Here is a 26926-nt window from a genome sequence, read left to right as displayed (position 1 = left end):
GAGCCAGTTTTGGCGGTGATAATACTAAAGACGGCTAACATGTAGTGAGCCGATTAGTGTGTGTCAGGTGGTTATTTCGTTCGATCTGAGCAAGCCTGTTAGCTAGCTGACATTATCCCATTGTACAGATGAGGAAACCGAGGCTCAGAGAACAGAATCACTGGTCCAAACAGCTGCTAACATGATTTGAGCTCTTCCTTGGTGCCAGGACTTATTCTAAGAGTTTCACACATATTAGCTCCCTTAACCTCAGAACATCCCTCTGAGTTAAGTTGTCTATATTAGCTCCACTTGACAGATAAGGAAATGGAGGCACGAAGTGGCTTAGTAACTTACTAATAGATACACTGAAAAGTCCAAGGCTATGCAGTCACCACGTTAGCCCCATGCTCTTCCTCCTTCCTGCATTGGTCCCTCCCTGGGAGACAGCCTTTATTCCAGCTTTGCACCCAGCTCTTTGTAGACCAGACGTGAGTGTGTGTGTGTGTGTGTGTGTGTGTGTGTGTGTGTACCTGTGTACATAGGGTTAGCCACACAGAGTAAATGTTAAGTCCAGCTCAAGCTACAAATCAAGCCTTTTTACAGAGCATTTACAGTACCTCACCCATGCAATAGCAGCATCTGAGATATGGAGGGGATCTTTTATTTATTTATTTATTCAACCAATATCAGACAGTGTTATCTAATGCTAGGCTGAGTAATTTTGATTCCAAGTCCTGCAGACGGTCAGAATGAGGGAATGACCCTGCAGCTTGTCCAGCCCCAGCGTTTTGGAGGGAGGAGGGGAAACTGAGGCCCAGAAACGACGAACTCGTGGTCACACCCACAGCCCTGGCAGAGCTGGGTTCAGACCCAGGGCTTTCAGATCCCTGTGCTCCAGTGGAGAAAGTCCAGCAGGAAGGCTGCTGGTTCCCATGTTAAAATCTGCGCTCCCCCTTTTTAAATGTAAGATCTATTCATTAAAAGAAATTGGGGAAATGCAGAGGAATTGGGAAATGAAGAACAGGCCACCATCTCAGAGTTCACCCCTGTTACTCTTTTAATGGGTTTCTCTTCAGTCCTTTTAAACTCGGATTCATTGAGATGTAATTTGCAGAAATGAAGGTCACCAGTTTTCAGAGTACAGTTTGATGGGTTAACTAACCATCAACCCAGAACGCCCCCTCCTGCCTCCATGCAGCCAGGCCCTCCCTGCACCCCAGCCCTGGAAACCACTATTCAGATTTTCTGTTTTTTTGAGTCATTTTGGGTAGTTTATGTCTTTCTAAGAATATGTCTCTTTCATTCAGGTTATCTCATTTGTTGGGCTACTACCGTTTGTAGTATTTCTTTATAATCCTTTTTATTTCCATCAAATTTCTCTGATGCCCTTTACCAAATAGATGTTTCCTTCTCTTCCTAGTTTGCTCAGAGTTTGTGTCGTGGGTGGCTGTTGAGTTTTGTCACATTTTAATGTGCCTTTATATCTGTGGGGATGATTTTTCTATTTTTTTTTTCCACTTAGTATAGGGCATTACACTGATTGGTTTTCGATTATTAACCTCAACTTGGATTTCTGGGATAAACTCCTTAGTCATGATATGCTGTTCTTTCTATATATTACTGTATCTAGCTTGCTAGTATTTTGTTAAGGACTTTTTGCGTATATGTTTGCGAGGGAAATTGGCTGTCGTTTCTTTTCTTGGAATGTTTTTGTCTAGTTTTGGATCAGGATAATGCCAGCCTCATAAACTAAATTTCTAATAAATATACTGAAAAGTAAAAAAAAAAAAAACAACCCACCACACTTTGAAGACATGAGAGTATGAGATGCTTTAGGTCACTTGGGGTGTAACTGGAACCCCTCCCCCATTTCAGAGCTAGAATTCTGGGGTTGTGCGGGGAGGGCCTGGCTGCACTGGCCCTCCCAGCCAGACCCGGGTGCTGTGATCCCCATCTGCTCAGCACTTACTCCGCGCTGGGCACTGTGCTCCGCCCTTTCCCTGCGTTATCTCTTGTTAGTCCTCCCAGCAGTTGTGTCACATCTGTGTGATTATCTTCATTTTTCCAAACGGTGACAATGAGGCTTCGCAATCATATGCTAGCTGTGTCAGGAGGAGCCAGGATTGGGCTCCGGGCCGCAGTCCCAGAGGGCGTGCTTGCCCTCACCCGCCACGCTCTAGTTCTCGTCTGTTAGCCCACAGGCCTCAGATACTTTAGGGCCGTGGTCGGCAAACGGTGGCTCGCGAGCCACATGCGGCTCTTTGGCCCCTTGAGTGTGGTTCTTCCACAAAATACCACGGCCTGGGAGAGTCTATTTTGAAGAAGTGGCGTTAGAAGAAGTTTAAGTTTAAAAAATGTGGCTCTCAAAAGAAATTTCAGTCGTTGTCCTGTTGATCTTGGGCTCTGTGGACGAATGAGCTTGCCGACCACTGCTGTAGGGTAACACACTGTCCCCTTGGTGCCCACAGCGGACAACGAGAACAACATCACCTCTAACCAGTCCCGGTCGCCACCTGCTGTTGTGGAAGAGAAGTGGAAACCCCAGGCCCAGAGGAACAGTGCCAACAACAGTAGGTCTCTTCCAGGCCGGAGCCGGGGGGACTCAGGGAGGCCTGCCCCACGCACCTCCAGCCCCCGCTCTGCTTGCTCCCTTCTGCCCGCATCCCCACCACCGGTGCCTCCCAGGGCGACGGAAGGCCATGCATACGTTTCCAAAGCACTTTCACTCCTAAGACCTCATAGGATCGGCAAAAGGGGGCCCGGGGAGAGGAGGTGATCTGTTTGTGATCAGAGAGTCCAAATTAGTGACAGGATCGGAACTGGAATCCACTCTCACAATTTCTGTTGGTTTCTCTTTCCTGACATTTTGGCTTCCTGTATTTTATTCGCTGGAGATGCCTTTGTTAGCAGCCATTGCTATACCGAGGAAGAGGTTAGACTCGTTGGCTTCAAAAGTCTGGGTGACCGGCCCATGCAGCAGGAATGTTGCCCACATACCACTCTGTTCTATTCCCACGCCCATGGCAGGCATTACTAATCAATCAATCTCAGAATGCTATTCTCATGAAACTCATGTAATTTGTGTGCAAGACGAAATCCGTTCATCATTCCTCATACTAGATGCGGGGAGTATTGGTCTGCTGCTGGATCCAGGAGCCTCAGATGCCCGGGTTAATCAGGTCTCTCCTTGTGTCCCCTGCCAGCCGCGGCCAGTGGTTTAACCTCCAACAGCCTCATCCCTGAGAAGGAGCGGCAGAACATCGCAGAGCGGCTGCTGCGGGTCATGTGCGCCGACCTGGGAGCGCTGAGCGTGGTGAGTGGGAAGGAGTTCCTGAAACTGGCCCAGACGCTGGTGGACAGCGGCGCCCGCTACGGGGCTTTCTCCGTCACCGAGATCCTGGGCAACTTCAACACGCTGGCGCTGAAGCACCTGCCGCGCATGTATAACCAGGTGAAGGTGAAGGTGACGTGTGCCTTGGGCAGCAACGCCTGCCTGGGCATCGGCGTCACCTGTCACTCGCAGAGCGTGGGCCCCGACTCCTGCTACATCCTCACTGCCTACCAGGCCGAGGGCAACCACATCAAGAGCTACGTGCTGGGCGTGAAGGGCGCGGACATCCGCGACAGCGGCGACCTGGTGCACCACTGGGTGCAGAACGTGCTGTCAGAGTTCGTGATGTCGGAGATCAGGACAGTGTACGTGACGGACTGCCGGGTGAGCGCGTCCGCCTTCTCCAAGGCCGGCATGTGCCTCCGCTGCTCAGCCTGTGCCTTGAACTCGGTGGTGCAGAGCGTGCTGAGCAAGCGGACGCTGCAGGCCCGCAGCATGCACGAGGTCATCGAGCTGCTCAACGTGTGCGAGGACCTGGCGGGCTCCACCGGCCTCGCCAAGGAGACCTTCGGGTCGCTGGAGGAGACCTCGCCGCCGCCCTGCTGGAACTCGGTCACGGACTCGCTGCTGCTGGTGCACGAGCGCTACGAGCAGATCTGCGAGTTCTACAGCCGGGCCAAGAAGATGAACCTCATCCAGAGCCTCAACAAGCACCTGCTCAGCAACCTGGCGGCCATCCTGACGCCGGTGAAGCAGGCGGTCATCGAGCTGAGCAACGAGAGCCAGCCCACCCTGCAGCTGGTGCTGCCCACCTACGTCCGGCTGGAGAAGCTGTTCACGGCCAAGGCCAACGACGCGGGCACGGTCAGCAAGCTGTGCCACCTCTTCCTGGAAGCCCTCAAGGAGAACTTCAAGGTGCACCCGGCGCATAAGGTGGCCATGATCCTGGACCCGCAGCAGAAGCTGCGGCCTGTCCCGCCGTATCAGCACGAGGAGATCATCGGCAAGGTGTGTGAGCTCATCAACGAGGTCAAGGAGTCCTGGGCGGAGGAGGCCGACTTCGAGCCGGCCGCCAAGAAGCCGCGCTCCGCCGCCGGCGAGAACCCCGCCGCTCAGGAAGACGATCGGCTGGGCAAGAACGAGGTGTACGATTACCTGCAGGAGCCCCTCTTCCAGGCCACCCCCGATCTCTTCCAGTACTGGTCGTGCGTTACCCAGAAGCACACGAAACTCGCCAAGCTGGCCTTCTGGCTCCTCGCGGTGCCGGCCGTGGGGGCCAGGAGCGGGTGTGTAAATATGTGTGAACAGGCGCTTCTCATCAAAAGGAGGCGACTGCTCAGCCCAGAAGATATGAACAAACTCATGTTTCTGAAATCCAACATGCTTTAAGACTTCCGCTTCCGAACAGAAGGGAAGCAAAAGAGAACGGTAGGAAAAGAATACACAACACTGTCGCAAACAAAGGAAAGGAATTTTAAGTTCTAAACACTGTGGACCTCATTCTCAATGCCCCCCTGGAAACTTAAGTGCTTTTTTCAGTGTGTGTGTGTGTGCACGTGTGTGCGCCCGAGCACGCGTGCCGTGGGTGCGGGCGCGAGGCCCTTTTGCTCATCTGCGTGGCCACGGTAGCTTCGCGCACACGTGCACACACATACTACCCTGGTGCATGCCCACGCCTGCTCGTGGGCGCGTGTGCATGAAACTGGGCGTGTCGGGAAAGCCGAGCGTGTGGGAAAGGGAAGACGCTCACCTCGTTTCCTCGGCAAGGGGCTTTGAAGACTTCGTTTTCAGGTGTGCAGGTTGGTAGGACGCTGATGTTGCAAAGTGTTCAGGCAGCTGAGATCTGAAGTGACTTGACGCTCTCTGTCCTCAGCCCATGGTCCCCCTTTTCCCTTCGTGCCCCTCCCCCCAGCCCTCCTCACCCTAATGCGCCCCGCCCCGCCCTCCCTGGCTGCCCTGCGATGGATTCTCCAAACGGCATCAGATGGACAGTTTCTGCACTGGACTTTGTTCTCGTTCACCTTCAGGGCATTGAGCAGCTGCCTTCCAGGCCCTCCCGGGGGTCCCGGGGCAGCCGCCTTAGAAACACACCTATCTATCTCCCCAAATCAGGAAAGGAGACTTTAAGAATAGAGAGCTGACTTTTGGCTTTTTAATATAAGAAGAAAAAAAAAAAAAGACATATTTCAGAGAAGTATAGATACTATCTCCACTCCTTAATTCTCTTCCTAACATTTTAGCCGTTTTTACCTTTTTGTTTTGTTTTTTTCAAGTTTGATTTAGGCTCTGCTAGGAGGCACTGAATGTCTATAACTTATGTTTTGAAGGTTGCGTGTTTTTTTTTTTTAATTGCCTTTTTTGTTCCTCAAGTCACACTGTAAACTAGCTCATCTCAGTGGTATATTCGCTCTCCTAAGGTTCTCATTAGCCTTCCCTGTACAGTCCCGCGTCTGTGCATTTGAACGGCCAAGACCACGCACTTGTCTGTGCTGTGTGGAGACCAGGAGTGGGGTTGGAGTCGCAGGTGCCCCGGGGGGTGGGGTTCGGTGGAAGCCATAGGGACGCCTGTGGCTAAGGACTGCTCCTGAATGTACGCGAAGGCCCGCCCTCCTGGCTCGCCGTGTCCGGTACTGCGAATGTCCGACGTATATACCCAGAGTGCATTACACTACTCGCCACATCACTGACCCTCTCAGCTCAGCAGGGACTCCTGAGCTGATCCACGTTCGTTCACGTCCGTCACACCTCAGACCCACCGCCTCCCCACCCCTCCCCAGGACCCCAGGGGTTCCGGTGGGTCCGTTGCCCACAGCCCTGGGGTCCCCGCACTCGAGCCTCAGCCCTCCTTCCAGTACAGTAGTTGAGCAGGTGCCTTGTGGGCCAAACGGTTGATGTATGGAGGGTGGGATGGCATTAGGCCACACTGAACTTGATGCTGTGAAAGATGTCTGTAGGCTTTTCTCTCCACGGAGCAGTTCCGTTTTCTACACACTCAGTCCAAAACGCCGAGGGGGGCCCCTCCCCTTCCCCCCATAAGAGGTGGTTCCGTCAGGATCAGCGATCAGCCCCGGCCCACCTCTCTGTGAATGAAGTGCTGGTGGTCTCCCATCCTCCGGTGCCCCTGGCTGTGGCGTAGAGATGGCGACACCCAGGGCTTCAGGCTGAGGACGGCCACGTGGCTTCCGCAAAGGCACATTCTACCGTCTCAGGGGCTAGGGCCACGCCACCCCTTCCTCCTAAGAAAGCATTACTCAACTGCCAGATACCTCGACTACAGAAAGCACTGTACCCTGCCCTCGCCCAGTCCGGGGGCAGAGTGGGGGGGTGGGCAGGTGACGCTGGTATAGAAACACTGTCCCCGGGGGCCTCGCCTGCTCACTTTGCCTCATGAGACCTGCCCCTCCGCGTCTTGGATGTACTGAAATGTATGGGAGTGGGCCGTGGGCACGTTCTCTCCAGCAAGCCATGGCCTCAGCCACCGCCTGCCACGTCCTCGCCCGGAGAAGGGCTAGGTGTTTCCGCACAACGTCTCCAGCTGGGCTCACGCCATCCGAAGAGCCTCCGTTCGCACTGGCCGGTCACCTGAGGTCACTTCCCAGAGTGTCTCGGCAGACGTCGGACCTCCGGGGCCTTCCAGAAGGTGGCTGCAGGGGTGCTGAGGAGTGACCGGTACCTCCAGCTCCAGGTTCCTCCGGCTCTGCTCTGCTCTGCTGCCGGGGAAGGGGCCACACCGGGAGGGTCAGAGCTGCTCCCTGTGTGTGGCCGGTGGAAACGGCCTTGCGGCCCATCCCCCCTCTGCGTGGAGCGGAGCTGTGTGCTGGTGTTGCCCCGCGTTGGGGCCAGTTCGTTAGGAAATAGGCATTTCGTGTTCTTGTAAAGCCATCAGAGACCAAGTCCAGATGTGCATTTAGCGCCTTGGGACCACGGGATGTCAGCCCTCCAGAGTGAAATCCGAGTCTCACCCAATTCTAGGTACCGAGTCACGTGTCGTCACCTGTTCTTCAGTTCCTCCGTCGTTTAGTCCCTAGGACAGGCGCTGAAAGCTGTCTCCAGGGGCTGCCTCGGCCACCTGTGGGGACGAGGTGGCAGGTAGCCATCTCTCTCTCGCAACCTCCGGTTCCCCAGAAGCTGGTGTCGCCGACAGCAAAGACGGTACCCGGGTGCCCCTCCGTCAGCTTCCTCACGCAGGCAGTTCCCATAGCGCAGCTCCTGCTGCCACCAACCGCTTGACAACCCAAAGATCTCACAGGTCCAGCCACTGGCCCCCGATTTATAGCAATACCCACCTTGTTCAGATTCTAGCTCAGCCAAAGGATGGAGGTGGGCTCTTCCGCGTGATCTCCGGGCACTGGCCCTGGCACTGACCCACGGAAGGGTCTTGTCTCCTGCTTCCTACTCCTCCGACAGCCGCGGGACCTCCCAGCACAGGCCCGCGGCGGCTGGCAGACCCGGGACCGTTCCTGCCACGTTCGGGGCAGCTCCAGGGGTTCGCCTGCTGACTTGGACACGACTCGTCTCAAGCCATGTGATTCCCGGGACGGAACGGGTCTTTGCTTTGGCGTACGCGGACCGAAGAGGAGACTGCGGGGGGTCGGCCCCCTCCTCCGAGGCCAGCTGGCTTCCCCACCCAAGCCCAAGCCAAGGGCCGTGCTCGTGGGTGGTCCTCAGATTTGGAGTAGCCGGGGGGGTCTCGACTCCACCAAGAGCAGCGGTGCCATCCCAGTCGTCGTGAGTGGGTGCTCCTGTCCCAGCAACGTCCTCCCTCCCCTGCGCGCCTCGGTCAGCCAGCCAGGCCTCCCCCGGGTGGTCGTGAGGAACCAGGACACACAAGGGAGGGGCCACCTGCTGCGTCTGCCTCCAGCCCACCCGGCAGCCTCGTGCTCGGCCTTCAGAGCGGCTCTCGGCTGGGAACGGCCGGATGGCACACGGAGGAGTGTGGGTCTCCATCCGGGATTCTAGGAAGGACGGTTGACACCAGGTCCGTAGGCTGCCAGGAGTTCTCGCCTTCGGTCTGCGCCTGTCCTTTGCTCTCAAGAAACACGGGAGGGAAGCTGCAGGGCACGGGTTCCCCTGTGAAGCCGGGCTTCTGTCTCGGGGAGTCCCCGTGCTTGTGGGAGGCTGCCTGCCTCCTCCTGGACCTGGGCGGGGCTCCCTGGAGAGTGAGTGGGCCCCTGGACGGATGTCAAGGATACAGCGCCTGCTCTCCGGGCTCCACAGGGTCACAGGGAAGGTTGGAAATGGAGCTGGGACGCGGATGGAGAAGGAGGTCCCGTGAGACATGGCCCAGAGGGGACAGTACCTGGATATCGTCATCGTGATGGACGTGCGCGCAGAGACGGGAGGAGGAAGTGCACAGGGCACGTGGGCGGGCTCCTGCCCCCTTGAGCTGGACGGAGTTCATGGCCATGCCCTGGCCTTGGGGACAGGCCAACGCCTGCGTCCCTGGGATGTACCTGCAGGAGGGCTCCCAACAGGCTGCTGCTTTAGATGGAACCAAGCGTTCGCCAAGGAAGGCTCAGGCTGTCCCCTGGAGACAGGAGATGAGGGCTCCTGCCTCGGCCCTGCCTGCCCCGGCCCAGCCCCCTGTATCCACCTGGGCCAGTGGGAGAATTGGGATGGGGCTGCGCCTCTCTTCACTGTGGCTAATGTTTGCTAGGCCAGTTATGGTGAACCAATGATACAGTGTTGTCCCTCTCCTGTTTCCCTCCTGGCTCCCCGCTCAGGATTTTCTGGAGGCTTTGATTGTTTCTCTTTGGCTCTCATGTGGGTTTGAGGATCGTCGTCAGTAGAGGCCTGCCTTTCCCCGAAGGGCCCTGTGCTTTCCTTGCGAAAAGGCACCTGCTCCCGCGTGGAGGAGGGTGAAGATCCTGTTGGTCTACTCATGCCCCCACCGCCGCCGCCCCCACCACGGTGTCGCTTTAAAGATTCAACTCCTGTTCCGAGGAGGAGCTGCTGGGTTTGCAGTTGGGCGTCGGCATTTGGACCCAGGAGGGTCCTACCCACCCACTGGGCACCTTGACTCTTCAAACCAAAGTTCCTTACAGGGGCACAGCCCAGCCTTGACGGCAACCTCAGGGGCCTGGGGTCCCTGTGGCGCTTCCTGACGTCCAGGTTGGCAGCGACCTTGGGGTCTGAGACCAGCTGGAAGGAGGGGCTCCTCCCACAACCCAGGTGCCAGCCAGTCCCTGCCAGGGGACCCCCTCCCGCCCAGCCAGGGCGGCTGGGTTCCCGAGCAGTGAGCAAGCTCGTGGACTGGCCTGGGGCGGGGGCTCACCATCCGAGAGACAGAGGGGCCTGCGGGACGGAAGGCTCAGACCCACCGGGCAACGTGTCCAGGGCCGCTCAGATCCCAAGCATCAGGAAATCATTTTGTACAACCGCCCGGAGCAGAGATATTTTTTAAAAAGTATAAATTATTTTCCGTTCTCTTCTGATCCTGCCTTTTTGTCCTTCCCCCCCCCCCACAACTTCCCGTCGGTGATTCTTTCACATCAGGTAAATCTTGAGAGAGCCTTGGTGCCCCTCCCTCCCAGGCCCCACTCCGTAACCACGTGCGTGCACCCCCATCCTTTCTCAGTAGTGAAGACGTTCTAGGCAATACCATAGGCACATCTGACTGTGTGTCTCTCTCTTTCTCTCTCCGAGTGCAAGAAACTCAAGTCATCTTAAAAAAAAAAAAATACAAAAAAAAACCTACAAAAAAAAACAAACACAAAAAAATATCTTTTTTAGGCCAGAGTTTTCTACAGGTATTAATGAATATTTTTCTTAATCCTTATAAGTTTTATGTGTTTAATATTTCTTAATACCGGTAGCATTAATTTATACTTTTGTAGCAACACAATATTTTTATAAACAGCCAGCGCTTGGCTCAAGTCTCCACGAGGGGTTTACGCAGGGCCATCTTGGGACCCTGTGTACCATGTACTGTATTTAAAAAAAAAAAAAAAAGTTACCTAGTGTCACCCTTGCTGTGTTAATTAACAAGAGACGTTGTTTGCGGTCTCCTGTGTCGGTGTGGATCTCACAGCCTGTGGGTCCTGACCGCTCTGCAGGGGGTCACATTGCATGGGGGTTGAGTTGACGGTTCTTTGTGTGATGTGTGAGCCCCCCCGAGACCAAACTTGTGGGTTTATTTAAGGGTTTTCTGTTTGTCCTTCGGGTTTTTCGTTTGACTTTGTTTGGGTTCCTGGTACCGTTTCTCCATTGACAGCCAAATCAATTTCGTGATGTTTCACTCTTTTACTGACGTCCAATGGAGGAAAGGAACAGAAAAAGGAAGGATTTTTACAAAGTAATAAAATTTAAAACTGAGCTGTTTAAATGTTGCTGTTTTTGACGGTCTGTTCTTGTCCAAAAGTGGGACATTCCCAGGGAGAAGAGGAAGATTCCACTTGGTTCCTTAAATCGCCAAAAGCCCCCCCACCCCCTGCCCGGAATTCAGAATCCCTCGACCCCATGGATTCTTGCAACATTATTTCCCAGTTGGTCGATGCCAAGGCAAAAGACATCCTTTTAATGGTTAGAGAGGATCAGTTGCTTAAATGATTCCATGTCGGTGTTGTATTTATGGTTTTGCAATAAAACGACCTTTAGGAAGATGGCGGTGTGTGGTGGCATTTCTTGGGTTTGGGGTTGGGCTTGTCACCCAGTTAGGTGAGTCGAGATGGGTCAGAGGCAGGGCACCTGGGGGTCACAGCTGGAGTCCATCCCAAGGTCAGCGCTGCTAACTCACCTGAGCTCATTGCTTACCTCCTGCACCAGCCCCGGCTCAGCCAGTGTTTGATAAATGATGGAGGGGCATGGCCAAGGGGGGACGTGGTCCCTACAGGCCTGGCTTATGGACGTGGTCCTGTGGAAGGAAGGATGGCTTTCATCTGAGTCCCACAGACACAGTGCCTGAGGGGCAGGTCCAAGTTCGCCTGGCCCAGCGGTCGTTCCTGTGCCTCTTGTGAGCCTGTGGCCTTGGCCTCCCCGGTGATGTGTGTGGCGTTACGTGTCGTGTGTGGCGTTTTGTTTTCTGGGCAAGAGTGTCCGGGACTTTGCCAAATTCCTGATGGCACCTGTGATGCCAAATTCCTGATGGCATCTGCGAGCGCCCTCCACGGTGAACTGCTGGGTGGACTTGCCCCACCGCAGGCCTCGCCCAGAGCCTCACACGACAGTCACGGGCACGGCAATGCTCCCATTGAATGGAGCCCAGCCGAAGGCAGGAGGGACAAAGATGCCTTTGGAAGATGCGCTGTGGCCTGAGTGGGCGGAAGGGTGATGGCCCTTCAAGCAGGAACACCTGTGCAAAGGTGACATCGCCGTCTCGCTGTCAAGGTAGGCGGATGCCGGACACCCAGCGCCTCTCTATCCCTGCCTTCAGCCAGAGGCGGGTGCTGTTGAAGAGAGCGTGCTACTAGGGTCAGCTGAACACGTGCCATCGAATCGCACATACAACAGCTCCTGTGGGCTCCGGCTGGGCCGGCCTCCTGGGGCATCAGCCCACCCTGCGAACCATCCTGTGGGGGTTTCCTGCTGTTGCTGGTGTGGACAGCCCTGGGCCGGCGGCTGCCATGTAACCGAGGAGTTTCTGTGTGGTCTAGAACAAGGCAGGAGTCCTACTGCAGCTGACAATCCTCCCCACGCCTTGGGGCATTGCCATCAAGACCAGGGCCTGGCTCAGAGCCTTCCTGCAGCTGAAGGGCCAGCCTCTGGATGTGCAAGTTTCAAAAAGAGTAAGTTTAAAAACAGCCACGTCTATTTTGTATCAGAAAGGAGGGGCTGCTTGAGAATCCAGTGAGTCCCCAGGGCAGCCACTTTGCCAACAAGGATTCTGGGGCCTCCGGAGATGAGCCTCATGGACTCCGCACTCGGGGGTCACAGGTGTGCTTTAGCCCCGCTGCACCCCTGAGGGATGGAGTCAGGATCCAGGGGAATTTTTTGCTGGGAAGGCTTTGGCAAATGTCATGGAGGCAGGTGCCTCGGGCCTGGGCAGGGCTGGTGAACCTCAGGAGGCCCTGTCTCTCGGGGCTGCTCAAGTCAGCTCACCCCCCCTACCCCCTACCCCCCCCCCTCCCAGCCAGCAGGGTGCAGGCCCTGGGCTGCCGGGACTTCCTTTTCTAAAGACTTGAGAAGCCCGGATGTGTGTATGGAAGCTCAGGTTTTAAATGGCGCATTCAGAGCTGTAAAAAGCACCTTCTGAGACACACCCCCCATCCACCAGCAGGCCTGCCTGTGCACCTGTGGCTGGCGCCCTCTGGTTTAAACATTTGTTCTTCAGGTCACTCTTCAGAGTGGCGCCTTCAGCCGCCACAGGTGGCTCTGCTGTGCACGGCATGTGTCGGGGGAGCAAGGAACGGACACGGTGTGATGACATTTGGTGGTCGCTTCCCCCTGAACCCACTGCCCAGACCCCACCCACTTGTGCCCAGCGAGCCCTGGCCGTGACCACAGATGTGTCCCTCAGGACAGCCCTCTCCCAAGCGCTAGACTTTGGAGGAGACGGCGGGAGGGGGGCGCTGGGTGGTCTGACCAAGAGGGTGGCAAAGATTGCTACACCTAAATCCTTGCTCTGGGTTCATCCCCTCGACAAGAGATGTGGAATTCCCTTCTTCTTGATGCGTCTCTTAAGCACGTGGGCTAATGGCCTGAGAAGCAGCCTTGGCCGAAGTAGCCCCGGCCCTTAGCAGGCTCACCCCAGGGAGAAGCGGCCCTGCCTAGGCTTCTGCTGCCCTGGAAGCTTCCACCTCAGGACACGAAGCCGGGCTCCCCTCAGCAGCAGCCGCATCCCGCCGGGCTCTGGGTGGAGGGAGCTAGCAAGCAGAGAGCGTCATACCCCGGATGTTTGTATATTCAGTGCGTCTCATCTGGAGGCTCCTGGAGTCCTGCTCTTGGGCCAGTTTGGTGCCTGAGTCACTTGGGTGGCCTACGCAGGGAGGAGAAGCCGGCCGGACCGAGGGCTGCTGGTCCTGGCCCAGGGCCCTGCTGGTCGTCATGGACAGAATGTGAAGGTCAGTGAACAATCTCCTGGGGCAGAGGGCTGGGGAAGGGGTCCCAGGAGATGGGAACTCGAGGGCCTGGTGGGGAAACCGCCCAAGGCTTTTCAGCTCCCGGCAGCTGGTGCTGGGGACGTGGCTGTGGCCAAAGTAAAAGAGGGGGTTCCCTGCGGTGAAGAACGGGAATTATTTCAGGCACTGACCCCCCTGGGCTCATAGGGCACATTATTCTGACCCTGGGTCGCTGGTGACCCGTCAAACCTCCCCCAGAACCAAGTACCCAGAGCCGCCCCCTCCTCTAGCGTTATGAAAACAAAACAATCCTCTTTTATACTATTGTCAAGCAAAGGGAACTGGTTCTCTGTGTCCTAATGTGCATAGCCCATTTCACGCAGGGAAGATGGTTCAGTTACCTTTCCTCCACACACGTTTCCCACTTCCGGGGCGGGCTGGGCCACTCCCGCCCGCCAGCTTTGTCTCCCCCTCCTGCCCCCATCCCGTTACACTAGGATGACAATGAACAGTCAGGACACGGAACTTCAGGAGTCCATGCTTTGGCTTTTATTTGAACCCAGGTCCCTCGGCCCGGCCTGCCTGGTGTGGGGCCCTGGGCCAGGCTCTGGCCCGCAGCCTCCCCGCCATCCTCTGGCCTTGGACCGCTGGCCTTGGACCCGTCAGTTGGAGAATCGTAGCAGCTCCTCGTCTCCTGTGGACACAGAGGCTCAGGGAGTAGGTGTGGGGCTCAGGGCTGGGAAGGTTGGGAGGCGGGGGGGGGGCCTCATGAAGGGGAAAAGGCAGCTTGGGCCGAGCTGGGGCCTGAGGCCAGAAACCCGCTTGCTGAGTGGCTAGATGTCCCCACGGTGCATTCCACAGGATGATCTGACTTCCTACCTCTTCTGGCTTACTTTAGGTGCCATGTCCCAGCGGGGAGATAAGGCACTGTAATCTTAAATGGCTGCTGTTCCCGCAATGCTGTTACAGGCATACCTCGGAGATATTGCGGGTTGGGTTCCAGACCCGCGCAGCAAAGCCACTACCACAATGAAGTGAGTGGTAATATCTGTGGAGCGCAATAAAGCGAGGTGGACCTGCCCTGTCCTCTTCATAGCATCACCATCATTATTAGTAACAGGTGCCGTTAGCTGAGCGCTACCCGTGCCAGGCACTGGGAAGTCTGGGAAATAAGTGCTTTGTCCCATTTTACAAGAGAAAACTGAGGCCCAAACTGGCCAGCCCGAATGTGGCAGCACCAGAATCAGCCCAGTTCTGCCAGGATCCTCAGACTGCGCTGCACACCCTCTGCCTACCCTAGTATACCCGGTACCCCGGGTACCCCATCCAAGCTGGGCTGAGGCCTAGGGCTTGGCCCCACATGAAAGATGGGAAGCTGAGGCCCCGGGAGTGGGTGGGCTGGTCACCTGGTACAGAGTCCAGAACTCAGCTCTCCAGGCCCCCACCTACAGGGCTCTCCCACCTGGACCCCAAGAGCCCCTTGGCCCAGCCTGGCCCCCCACAGGGCCTCCTACCGTCGCCAGGGACGCCGCAGTACTCCTTGCACTCCTTCTCGGAGTAGAACTTGTTGCCGTTGCCCTGGCAGCCCCCGTATTGGAAGAGGACGCACTTCCCCTGGACGGCATCGAATGCCCAGAGCCGGACGAAGGCTCGGCAGGGGCCGGGGACTATGGGGAGATTGCAGGCCGCTGTGGAGGGGGGGGGGGGGGGCACAGCATTAGTAATCCTTCCGATTGGCTAAGGTGAGGCACAGGACCTGAACCAGGGGACCTTGCTCATCTAGAACACCTAGTCCCATCCTTCTAGACTGGGAAGCTGGCGCCTATGAGAAGAAATAACTTGCCTACGTTCACCCATCTGCAAATGGCACTTCCTACGACTTCAGGAAACTCGCCCTGGATTTCCACCCCGGGAACGCCCTCTCGTAGCCACCGGTTCAATTGGCAGGTGGCCCACCGGGAGGACGGCGTTGCGAGCTGCAGCGTGCACAGCGGCCAAGGGCCCGGACTCACCCACGGTTCTGCAGGTCTGCAGACACTCCTTCTCCGAGACAAAGTTGTTGCTGTTGCCTAGGCAGCCGCCATATTGGAAAGGCTCACAGGCCATGGACGAGCCGTTATAGAAATACCTCCTGACCATCCCTAGGCAAGGACCCTCTTCGTAGCCCAGTTGGCAGGCATCTGGGGAGGGGCGGAACGGCAGCGCTTACTGAGTGCTAGTGTGCAGGCTGGACCCTTCCCATGCGTCTCTCAATTAGTCTTCACCTCTGCACCCCGAGGAAGGATTACCAGCTAATTTTAGAGATGACATTGATGCTGAGAGGTAAAGCGACTTGCCCAGGGTCACACAGAGCTGAGGTTCAAAATCATGTCTATTGGACTCCAACATCAATGCTCATTTCACTCCAGAAGACGGGGAGTTTCCAGCGACCCACAGACCCACCGTCCCATGTTGGTCCTGTCTGCCCAAAGCCTCTGTCATAGTAGTAGTTGATAACACACTCACCAGCACGCATGCCACACAGCCTGACCTCTTCACCGAGCCCCGCCCCCATGCCTTGATGGAGCAAAACCCTACCTGGATACCTGGACACAGCATGCATTCACCCCTGCATCCTCGGAGCTACTCCAGCCTCTTCGCTGACCCTCCCTTTTGGGTCCATCACTTTCTTCCCCGACTGCCTCCCCCACTTGACCAGAAGTTCCCAAAAGACCTGGGTGCTTTTTCTCTGTGACTCCAGTGCCCAGCACACAGTCTGGGGTGGAGCAGGTTCCGTGTTTGCAGAGGGAGTTGTTGGTAAGTACTGTCAACTACACGAAGCCTCCCTCCATCCTTCCCCACCTGGCCCCCAGCCTGGTGGCCAGCTCCGCAGGTGGCTATGCTGTGGCACAGATGAGGAAACCACGGCTGGGAGGCCACCCCGGGAGACAGGGCGAGCACTGGCTTCTTACCATGGAGCGGAGCCCATGCTTTGTCTCCTCTCTCCCCTCACACCCCCTGCACAGGGCAGAGGACTTGATTTGCCTTTCCTAGGCCTAACCCTGGACTCTAGTAGGAAAAAGAGGGATTTTATGGTCATGAGGGCAACCCCCAGGGTGAGTCATCCATGGGTCCTTCCTTTCTGGAGTATGACAGAAGAGGGTGGCAAGGTGCGTGATCATTACCTTCTTTCTTCATTAAACCAGTTACCAGTTGCCCAGCCCCCGAGCCTTCCTGTTCCTGGGGCAGCACAGCCCGCCGGGCTCTCTGGGGAGACAAAGAGAAGAAGCTGTTGCAGGGACCTTGTCACTATTGCTCTCCTGTACCCCTAGAGTACATCCACCATTTGCTCTGGGAATCAGGCTGTAGACAGAAGCACAGATACTGGACTGGCTAATGACCTGTTTCCCAGAAAACTTCAACCTGAATTCCAGAATGGGCATCACGGGACAGATTTCCGGATTGAAATGAAAAATTAGAACCTCGTGGTATAACAATACCTCACATCCAACCTCCAGTTGAAGTGCCAGAAGACTATACTTATGGGAAAGGAATCTACCCCACAGTTGGTAGTGCTCCCATGTGAGAAGCTTGAAGGCACTGGGTAAAGAAGACGTGCTACATATACACGACGGAATACTACTCAGCCGTAAGAAAGGATGAAGTAGCGCCATTTGCAACAACCTGGATGGACCTTGAGAACATTATGCTGGGTGAAATAAGTCAGAAAAGGTTAAGACCCATATGATTTCACTCACATGTGGGACATAAAACTGAAACTCGTGAACACAGACCGCAGTGTGGTGATGACCAGAGGGAAGGGATTGGGGGGAGCAGGGGGTCCTAATATATGGTGACAGGAGAAGATTTGACTTTGGGTGGTGGGCACACAGTGCAATATACAGATCTTGTAACATAGAAACCCACACCTGAAACCTGTATGTTCATGTTGACCAGTCACCCCAATAAATTGAATAAAAACAAAACAAAACACAATGCATTTATAAGTTGTATGTTGGTTGTAATACATAGCATTTTTCTAATCGTCATCATGTATTGTTTAAGAAATAAGGATAGAGCGTCGGCCTGCGGACTCAAGGGTCCCAGGTTCGATTCCGATCAAGGGCATGTACCTTGGTTGCGGGCACATCCCCAGGACGGGGTGTGCAGGAGGCAGCTGATGTTTCTCTCTCATGGATGTTTCTAACACTCTCTCCCTTCCTCTCTGTAAAAAATCAATAAAATATATTTTTTTAAAAAAGAAAGAATAAGTACTAGGAATAGAGGCTCAACAAGAGACAATGAACCAGCCCCCATACAATTTAGACACTTAGGGGAGAGAGAGAGCATGAAAAAATGTAATACGCATTAAAGTAAACTCATCTTAATGTGAAATTAAAATTACATTTTTAATGCTATAGTTTTATGCATCAAAACTTTCCTATGAAGAGTTTCATCTTATTTTAAAGCAGCTTTGTATTTATTGATACAGAGTTTGACTCACCTTTGAGTAACATTAAAGTCTCTAAACCGTCACAAAGATCAGAGAGACTCTCTAAATACTAGTACATATATATATCCCCCAAGTGCTGCTAATTAGGAAGAAGCTCTCTATGAACGAACAATTTACAAAGTTCATCTGCATCATGTTCCTAAAAATTAGACATTCAATAATATTGAATGTTAAAACAATAGAACTGAAATTTGTCATTTAAAAAAAATACAACTTTGCCAGAAGAGGATGGAATGTTCATGTCCGATAGCTGTAATCCAGATTTTTAGAAAGCTTGTCACAACATTCTACATGTCATACTTTTGAAAACAATGGTCTGGTGCCATCGAAATCCCGAGGTGAAATGGTCTGAGTGGAAGTTGAAACACAATCACTACTTTTCTTGAAATCAGGGAATCTCAAGATTCCACAGTCTCAGCACACCCCAAGGAGCTGAAGCCTTGCCCTCGTCCTTTTTGGGGTAGCATTTGCTAGAGGGGGGATGTAACGGGAGCAAAAAGAGTTAAAAGCCTTACTTGTCCTCCTACAGGCTCATTGAGGCCATTGAAGGTGCCAGTGCCAATGGCCATGGGAAACTGTGAGTAGAAAGCACATATTAGAATTACTTGTTGCATTAGACCAGTTTGCATCAACCAACATTGCATAATACCAAGGATAGAATGTCAGTCCATGCTTGATGTTAATCCCTTAAAGGAACAACAAAGAAATAACTAATTCCTGAATTGAATCGTGGGCATAGGCAAGTTTTATTCTTAAAAGCAATGAAGAATTAAGGGGTAAATGCCAGCCTGGAGATCAATAATCAGGATCCTCCAGTAGCAGGAAAAGGTCTGGAAGGCTTGGATTTGATGGGGTCATTAACAAGGGAAATTTGGAAAATGTAGAAAGTCATTAACTAGGAAAATGAAATCAATCCAAGTGGCCCTGTTCAGTATCTACAATTGTTCAGCACTGATCTTGGCACTGGGGGGAGATTACAGAGATATGCGAGAAGACACCATCTCCATCTCACTGGGCAGACAAGTCTGTACACATGGAACCATAAGCCAAGGAAAAGCAACAGCATAAGAACAACTAATTGCTAAAAAATAATAATAATAATAACACCGGCCCCTAAACGACTGGGAATTATGGCGACAGCAATGATCTGGACAACGTAAAGAAAAAGGGGACCGGGGGTGGAACATTTGTCCTTCAAATCATAGAGACCACAGACATCCTCTAAAAGTGCTTTCTCCTAACCTTGATGTTGCTTGGAGCCTTCTTTAAGAAATGAGTCTCTTGTGGTAAAGAAATACCTACTTGGAGTTCAAGGAGTCCACTTCATTTTTTAAAAAAAAATCATATAAAACTACAGTGAAAGCTTTTAAAATTAGAAGTAGCATCTGCAATATAATCCCAGTTCATAAGAGTATACCTAAACCCGTGCCTCTGTCGACCCAATCTTCCTGCCACGTGGCCTCCCCACACGCGTGCACGTCACGATTCCTGGAATGATGTGAATGCCGGCAGTTTCCGGGTGGTGGAATTTTAAAAGGACTCGAATTTTGTTAATACTTTTCTGCATTGTTTTAATTCTTTATATATGTTAGTTTTTATCAAATCAGTGGTAATTTTTCTTTAAAGTGTAGAAGCAAACAATATGTTAACTGTTAATTCTATGCAGGAGTAAGGACATTGTCCTTTTTTTGCTTTCTTGTAGTTTTTCAATTTTCAAGAATATGCTTCTAAGGAAACATTATATATATGTATACACACATATATAGATTTATACACACACCAGCAGAATAAAATAGGCTATATAGTTTTCAAATAATCAGAGAAAAAATTATGGATAAAGCTCAGTCAATATGGCAAAAAGCAGGCGAATAGAACAGAGGCGTAAGGAAGCCCCAAAGATCAAAAGGCAGCCGAGACGTTCTACCCGATGGTTTGAGAAGCTGCTTGCTCTCAGGTTTGCTCTTTTTTTTTTTTTTTTAAGATAAAGTAATTTTATTTTCATTTATTGAGTATTGTTATTTCATTATTAAATACTTCACTGGTTTTAGGCAGCATGCTAAGACCTTCTGTAACCTGTCATTGAATTCTAGCTCCTGGAAGGCAACTAACTACCCCATTTCATACGTGAGAAAAGTGCGGTCCAGGTGGTGCCGCAAGAAGCCTAAATGGCAGAACCAAGACTGAGCCCAGGTGGGACTGACCTCAAAACCCCTGACCCTCACTGCCTTCCCCCAACCCCTCTCAATGCCCCCGCCTCAACTACCACCACCACCCCTACAGCAGGACCTAAGCAAGGGCAGCAAAAATCAAGCGGGGGGTTGGGGGGAGGGGGATAGATAGGGGAAAGAGTACTCACTGGGGGTGAAGTGGGATCTGGTTCCTGCTCCCCAGGGACACACTCTCCTAGGTCAGAGGACAGGAGACGGAGGTGAGTAAGAGGACCACACTTGGGGGCACCCTAAACCAGAGAGGGCTTTGCTGCTTTCAGGGTGCTGGCTGCGTGCCAGGTGGGCATCGCACTGGGAACTGTCTCGTGCAATAGCCCACTTCATGAATGGCTCCCCCCAATGGCTTACTGAAGGTCATTCATGAGAAAAGCTACAGGCTGGTGGCTGCACCATCTTCACCATCGGCGTCCTCTCCACCCCACCACCACCCTGTCCTCTGCTCCATCACAGGGCAGCAATGGCTAACATTGGTTGAGCGCTTACTAGACCCCAGGCACAGTGCTCTTGTATTTAATGGCTTTATCTCATTGACTCCTCACAGCAACTTGTATGGGAGACACTGTTATCCCCATTTTACAGATGAGGAAAATGAGGCTCTGGAAGACCGACCAGCCAGAAGCCAGCCGCACAGCTCAGTTGGAACCTAGGTGCTCTAACTCTGGAGGCCATGCCTCAACCCTACCACTCTATTACCTCTAAGAGGTACCGGTGGAGTCTGGCTCTCACCTCACTTGGACACGTCACAGCAGAGTGAACAATGAACTGGCTCTAGTCCAGGCTCTGCCAAGTACATGCTCTGTGACTTGGAGCAAATCTAGGGGCCCCAGCTGCCTTCTCTGTATCGAAGACTGTTGCTCCGCTTATCTCAGAGGGTTACAAGGCAGACCCAGGGGCTAGGAAGATGTTCTCTGGGGGCCATGAAGGATGAGGAGGAGACAGAAGTGTGAGGTGGGGTGGGGGTGCCACTTACCTCTGTCGGCCAGGGTGAAGATAGAGTCCTCGGGGATGCCCACACCCAGGGCGACCTCCCTGAACTCCTGCAGCAGGCTCTCCCGGAGCTGTGGCTCCCGCCCTGCAAGTGGGAAGCAGAGAAGACGCCTAGAACCGCAGGGCCTGGGCTGGCAGGACCTGCGAGGATTTTGCCCAGGCATTTTCATTTAGGGGAAGGTTGAAAACTATTGGTCCAGTTTGACCTCTTCAATACATGATGGAAAGGTCAGCTTCAGAAAAGGAAGAGGGTCCCACTAACCCCCCACTCAGGTCTCCCCACTCCCACACAGGGTTCTTCCACGGGTTCCTTAAGGGCCCGGAGGCTCTGGGGTTCTCCGGTCTGGAATGTTAGAGGTCAAAAGAAGAGAATTCTGCCTTAAACGGGAGACTGAGTTCTACCTCCTCCAGGCAAAGCAAATGCTCCCACATGTCCTGTAACTGAAATTTATCAGAAGGAAAAAGCAAAACCCCCCGTTCCTTCCCACGCCACTGTCCCTAAACCACGGGTCCCCTCCCACCCCCACTCCAATGAGCTTAGCTGGTTGCAGGCCTTTACCGTAGAGCTTGGCGGTAATTGTGGTTCCATGGCGGCGGCTGAATTTCTTGCTCAGAATAATGGCATACTCATCATAGTTGGTGTGGACCACATAGGACTCGATGGTGATGTGCCATTCTGCATGGGAGATGCAGGAAGACCAAGGGCTCAGTGGTCAGAAGACTCCTCTGGCCCGAGGTCCTTCACCTGGTCACCCACACATCACCTATTCAGCCATCCTGTCTACCCATCCCTTCCATATTCTTGTTTATCTATTCATCCATCTCCTCCGCAGAGTTATCATTAATTCATCTACCATCACTTCATCCATCCATCCATCCTCTCATGGATCCATTTTCCTTCATCCCTTCCTCCTTCCTTCCTTCTTTCCTTTCTTTCTTCTTCCCTCCATTCCTGAAATCATCAATTTATCTATTCGATGAATAATTAATTCATTTGTTTATTCTCTCACTCCAACCATCCATCTACCCAAACATTCATATATTCAACCTCGAGCACAATTAGTTAACACACAGAGCATATTCAATAAACATTTGCTGGATAAATGAATAAACTCATGTCCAAGGCCCTCTATCACATGGCACCATGCACTCTGTACATGGTAGATGCTTGGCAAACCTTTATCAGCTGATTGCAGATGCCTAACATGAGGACTGATGAAATCTTGATATTATCTTCACTTTCACACCGTCACTCTAATTCTGGGTGTGCATGTGTGAGAGAGTGATAGAGAAACAGAAGGAGGGAGGGAAAGAGAGAGGAGGAGGAGGAGGAGGGGGAGGGGGAGGGGGAAGGGGAGGGGAGGAGGAGGAAGAGCAGGAGGGGGAGGGGGAAGGGAAGGAGGAGGAAGCATTTGGAAGGAGGGAAAGAGAGAGGAGGAGGAGGAGGAGGGGGAGGGGGAGGGGGAAGGGGAGGGGAGGAGGAGGAAGCATTTGGAAGAAGACTAGATGACATCTCGGAAAAATAGGAGGAAAGGTTAGAGGGGAAGACAAGGAAAGAGAGCTGAAGGCGTCAAGGTATAGTTCGGCGAAGGAGAGAGCTGTGGTGTGTCCTCTGACTCAACCTACTGGCTTTGTGATAGAGGAACTTTCCGTCAGTGTCTGTTTTCTCGTAGGTCCCGGAGAGCTCCTCACAGACGCCTCTCCTGGAAGTGAACAAACCAAAGGCGAGGTAAATGCTGGTCGAGGCCATGCTCCCACACCCCCTTCTCCTTCCTGTTCTTCCCAAATCTCTCTCTCTCTCTTTTTAATCGGAAAGTAACATTTTCAATTACCGTTTTTAACCCTTACATCAGCTCTGGGGGACACCTCATCCATTTCACATGTGAGGGGATAGAGGGACAGAGAAAAAAGGGACTAATCCATGCCATCTCTTAGCAAAGCGAGTACTCAAAATCAGCTTCCTTAACCAAATCTGCACATGGTGTCGATTCACTGGGAAGTCCGAGTGGTGAAGTAATTAATGCCTTCGTTTATTACTCTGTGTCTCTCTGGCCCCAGTTCCCTTACTTGTGAAATGGGGGTAATGATAGTGTCTACCTCCTATCGTGGCTGAGAGGATCAAATGAGGTTTTATACGTAAAGAGCTTAGCGTAAGCACTACGCACATCTTAGCTGTTATTGTTACGAGTATTACTTATCGAGCAGCATCAGTGTGCCAGGCACTGTGCTACATGCTGGGGATGCAGAGGAGGGCAAGACAGGCCTGTCCCCATGTGAAGCTTACAATGGAGTGGGACAGGGGGCAGGCCAGAGGCCGATGCAGCCAAGTGTGCCGCGTTCAGGAAGCATGAGGTGCTCCAAGAACACAAAGGGAGGCATGTCACCTGAACCTGCAGGGGTCAGGGCGGGCTTCCTGGAGGAAGTGACATAGAACCTGAGTCCTGAAGGATCCACAGGAATTAGCCCAGGGAGGTAGGGAGGGGTTTTCCCAGTAGAAGGAATATATGGTGCAAAGGCCGAGAGGTGGGAGAGGATGAAGGATTCCAGGAACTGAAAGCAGTCCACTTGGGTGGGTCCCAGAGTACATGGAAGAGAGTGGGGCAGGGGATGGTGAGTGCTGGGGGCCGGAGCGGGGGGCACTGACAAGCCATGTCAAAGGGGTTGAATTTTATTCCTAAGGGCAGTAGGGAGCGATGGAAATGTTTCAGCAGATTTGAGTTTTTTGAAAGGTCTTTTCTGGTTGCTGGGTGAAGAATTCATTGAATGGAAGGTTCGAGATTAGAGGTGGGGAGGAAAGCAGAGAGGCTGTTGTAGACAAGCAGGAGAGAAAAGGGGTGGCTTGGACCAAGGTTAGTGACAGGGAAGAGGGGAGAAGTGAACAGATTGGAGAGATTTCAGAAGAGGATGGAAGGGGCTTGATGATGGGCTGACTGAGAGCAGGGAGAAGGGTCCAGGCCAGCCCTCTCCCACCCAGCTCCAGGCTGGGACCCTGGCGGGTGGAAGTGCCTTTACTGAGCTAAGGGATACCCAAGCGCGAGAGCAGACTGAAGAACTGGCATAGCGTTGGAGGCACTGCCCGCGAGGTGCAGAGGGGACGGTTAGAAAGGACGCCCTGTTGGTGGAGCAAAGCAGAGCGATCCGCAGCTCCGAGGCCAGGGCCTGGCTGGAAGGAGAGGCCTGCCGCTTTCCAGGGCGTGGTGGTGAGCGAAGCCAGGGTGGGGTGGGCCCTGGACCCCCTCCCCTCCCACGCCATCCCCAAGCTCACCGCCAACGCGTGCTGGTCGTGCTGATCTGCCTCTCCGTCGCTCCCTCTCTCAGCATCAGCGTGCTCATGGTCATCCTGTCCTTGAACCTCACCAGCCAGGGGCAGGTGGAGCCCATGGCCACGTGGAACCATTTCCCGTAGAACTAGGAGGCAGCCACAGGGCTCAGGGTTTAGATTTGCCTCTGACCTTGAGGAAGACTTGGCAGCTGTCTGCTCCCCTCCCTCCTCTGAATGACTCCATTTTTTGTGACAACATCTTATCGCTAATTGGAGGCCACACAGCTTCAAGGGCGGATGGAGCCCTAATGGTGGAACTCAGGCACCATGGCAAGCTTGAGGGTCCCCCTGCCCGCAGAAGGCCTTACTCTGCTGAGAGCTGCGGGCTGTGCTCTTCATTTGGATGGAGTCCACATCCTCGTGCCCTGAGGTCATCATCAACCACTGCTCTCCAAGGGCGGGTCAGGGGTCAGGGCCCTCCTCCTCATCAACCACTGCTCTCCAAGGGCAGGTCAGGGGTCAGGGCCCTCCTCATTATCACTCTCCAAAGGCCCGGCACTCACCACCCCTGAGCACTGCATGTTGGAAGTATCACCTGTCCTTGAGCTGATGTGGGACAGGCCTAAGGTCCCCTTTTCCTGACTGTGCGTCAGGGAGTTAGAGAACCCTCCATCCCTGCAGAGGGCGCCGAGCCTGCGACCCTTCGCCATCCCAGACCCCTCCACCCACGGCCCTTCCTCCTCCCTGAGAGTAACATCCACAGGACGCACAGGTAGGACAGTATGAGAGCCCCTTATGCCCGTGTGGAGGCCTGGGTAGACAAGGTCCTGTTCCGGGTCACCCAGTGACTGGGACACAGCTGGGCCAGGAAAAAGTCCCAGGGCTCCCCACACACAGCACCCTGTCCAGGCCTCGTATTCCCATCAGCCCCCATCTCTGTCCTGCTTCTCTTTTCCCATAACCCCACATGCCCGCCTTGTGCCACCCCAGGCATGTGAGGGCAGGGGACCCGGGACAGGCTAACAGGTGCTGTGGGATGCAGTGAGTGGTTAAAGGGTGAGGGCTGGGCATTGTGGGGGGCTGCAGGGGTAGCAGTCAGCATAAATCCTTCTCCGGACGGGTTCGAAGGTGAGGGCATTGGACTTGGGATGTCAGACGAGTCCCATAGAATGGCAGGTGCATGGAGTTGTCGCTTTAACAAACCCCAGACAGTCTGAGCAGGAAAAGCCTTTAGGGACCCACCCCTGAGTTCCAGATGCGGGGAGCGAGACCCCGAGGCAGGCAAGACGTACCCCCAGCTGCTCACCGCCGTCACCCCAGAGGCCAGCCTTACCCTAGACACGTCGAAGTTCTCTTGCACTTGGATGTTGTCCGGCAGTGTGGGCACAGGGTCGGCACTCACCGCCAGGCAGGCGGTCAGCAGCAGGGCCCCGAGACTCCACATGGCGCTGGCTCCTCTCCCGAGGGGGTCACTCACAGGCTCAGTGGGAACAGCGGAGCTCCCTGAGCGAGGCGGCTGCAAACTGAGGCTGGGGAAGGGACCTTTGGTTTGTAGGTGACTTTGGTGTTTGCCCTGCTCAGCCGGGACCAATCAGGGCCCCAAGGCCGGGGCTGGTCGATCCCTGTAGTGCCCTGGCTGGGGCCAGGAGGTCTGTTTCAGAGGAGGCGTTGACCAAACACAACAGCCCAGGCTGGGTTCAGTCCCAGAAAGGCTCCCCCAGGGACACCCCACCTGTCATGGGGCCTGTGAGGGTGAAGGACCCAGGGAGCCCTGAACTTCCTGCTGGTCATTCCACCTGGACCACCTGTGAGTCAGGAGGATGAGCCTGATTGAGCCCATTTCTCACATGAGAAAACTGAGGCCCAGGGAGGGGAAGTGACTTACCAGAGACCATAGGGAAATCTATGACCTCCTGTCCCCAGGGTTCCTTCTCTCACCACTGCTTTCCCATAGCCCCAGCAAGTTATAGTAGAAACGATGATGATGATGATGATGATGATGATGATGATAGCTTCCATTCCCTGAGCACCTGCTAGGTTCCAGCACTTAACACTGACCAGGAACTGAACTCAATCCCCACAACCACCCCATAAACTAGGTGCAAGTCCCCCTCTTACAGACAGGAAATGTGAGTCTCCCAGAGGTAAATGACTTGCCCAGGGTCTCCCGTCTGGTTAGTGGCGTTGCTGGAGGAGGCAGCATTTGGTGTGGCTGAGAGCATGGGCTCAGGAGCCAGGCTGCCTTCTGTGCAGGCTGGGGTGCGGAGAAGTGGGAGCGGGAGGCCCTGGCTTCCGGTTCTGAGTGACTTTGGAGTGACTTTCCCTCTCTGCAGCCCACTTTCCTCAACGGGAAGATGACAGTCCCCGTTCTGTCTGCCAAGAGGTTGAGGCCATGTGTGTGACAGTCCACTGTCCTACCTGTGTGACGGACTCAGGGTGTGTCTGTCTTTGGAGAAACCAGGCCTAGTATAAAAATGGCAAATGACAAGTAGTCATTAATAATTGAAATAGAGCCCAGCTGTGGTGGCTCAGTGGATTGAGCGCCATCCCATGGACCAAGAGATCCCAGGTTCGATTCCCAATCAGGGCACATGCCCAGGTTGCGGGCTCGATCTCCAGGAGGGGGCATGCAGGAGGCAGCTAATCAAG

The 26926-nt window shown here is 53.8% G+C and overlaps 2 protein-coding genes across 2 annotated transcripts in view; one reads left to right on the top strand and one right to left on the bottom strand.

The window, feature by feature from the left end:
- ZNF618 (zinc finger protein 618) overlaps nt 1-4818 on the top strand; it is a 59456-nt gene extending 54638 nt beyond the window's left edge. Inside the window, exons 15-16 of the mRNA XM_028130734.2 lie at nt 2451-2552; nt 3186-4818. Of these exons, the coding sequence (XP_027986535.2) occupies nt 2451-2552; nt 3186-4702 (1619 nt within the window). The 3' untranslated portion in view covers nt 4703-4818. The remainder of the gene's footprint in view (nt 1-2450; nt 2553-3185) is intronic.
- Nucleotides 4819-13970: 9152 nt separating this feature from the next.
- On the bottom strand, nt 13971-25739 carry AMBP (alpha-1-microglobulin/bikunin precursor). The gene is made up of 10 exons (XM_054727473.1): nt 25611-25739; nt 24281-24423; nt 22642-22718; nt 21575-21691; nt 20999-21100; nt 20157-20203; nt 16473-16554; nt 15321-15488; nt 14823-14996; nt 13971-14002 (listed from the first exon to the last, which is right to left on the bottom strand). Exons 1-10 carry the CDS (start codon nt 25719-25721, stop codon nt 13971-13973), a joined length of 1053 nt encoding a protein of 350 aa, XP_054583448.1. The 5' UTR covers nt 25722-25739.
- Between the last annotated feature and the right edge of the window lie 1187 nt (nt 25740-26926).

Source organism: Eptesicus fuscus, chromosome 15, assembly GCF_027574615.1.
Source record: "Eptesicus fuscus isolate TK198812 chromosome 15, DD_ASM_mEF_20220401, whole genome shotgun sequence".
Lineage (NCBI taxonomy): Eukaryota > Metazoa > Chordata > Mammalia > Chiroptera > Vespertilionidae > Eptesicus > Eptesicus fuscus.
Note: the sequence above shows the minus strand (reverse complement) of the source record. Positions and strands in the feature narration are given on the sequence as shown.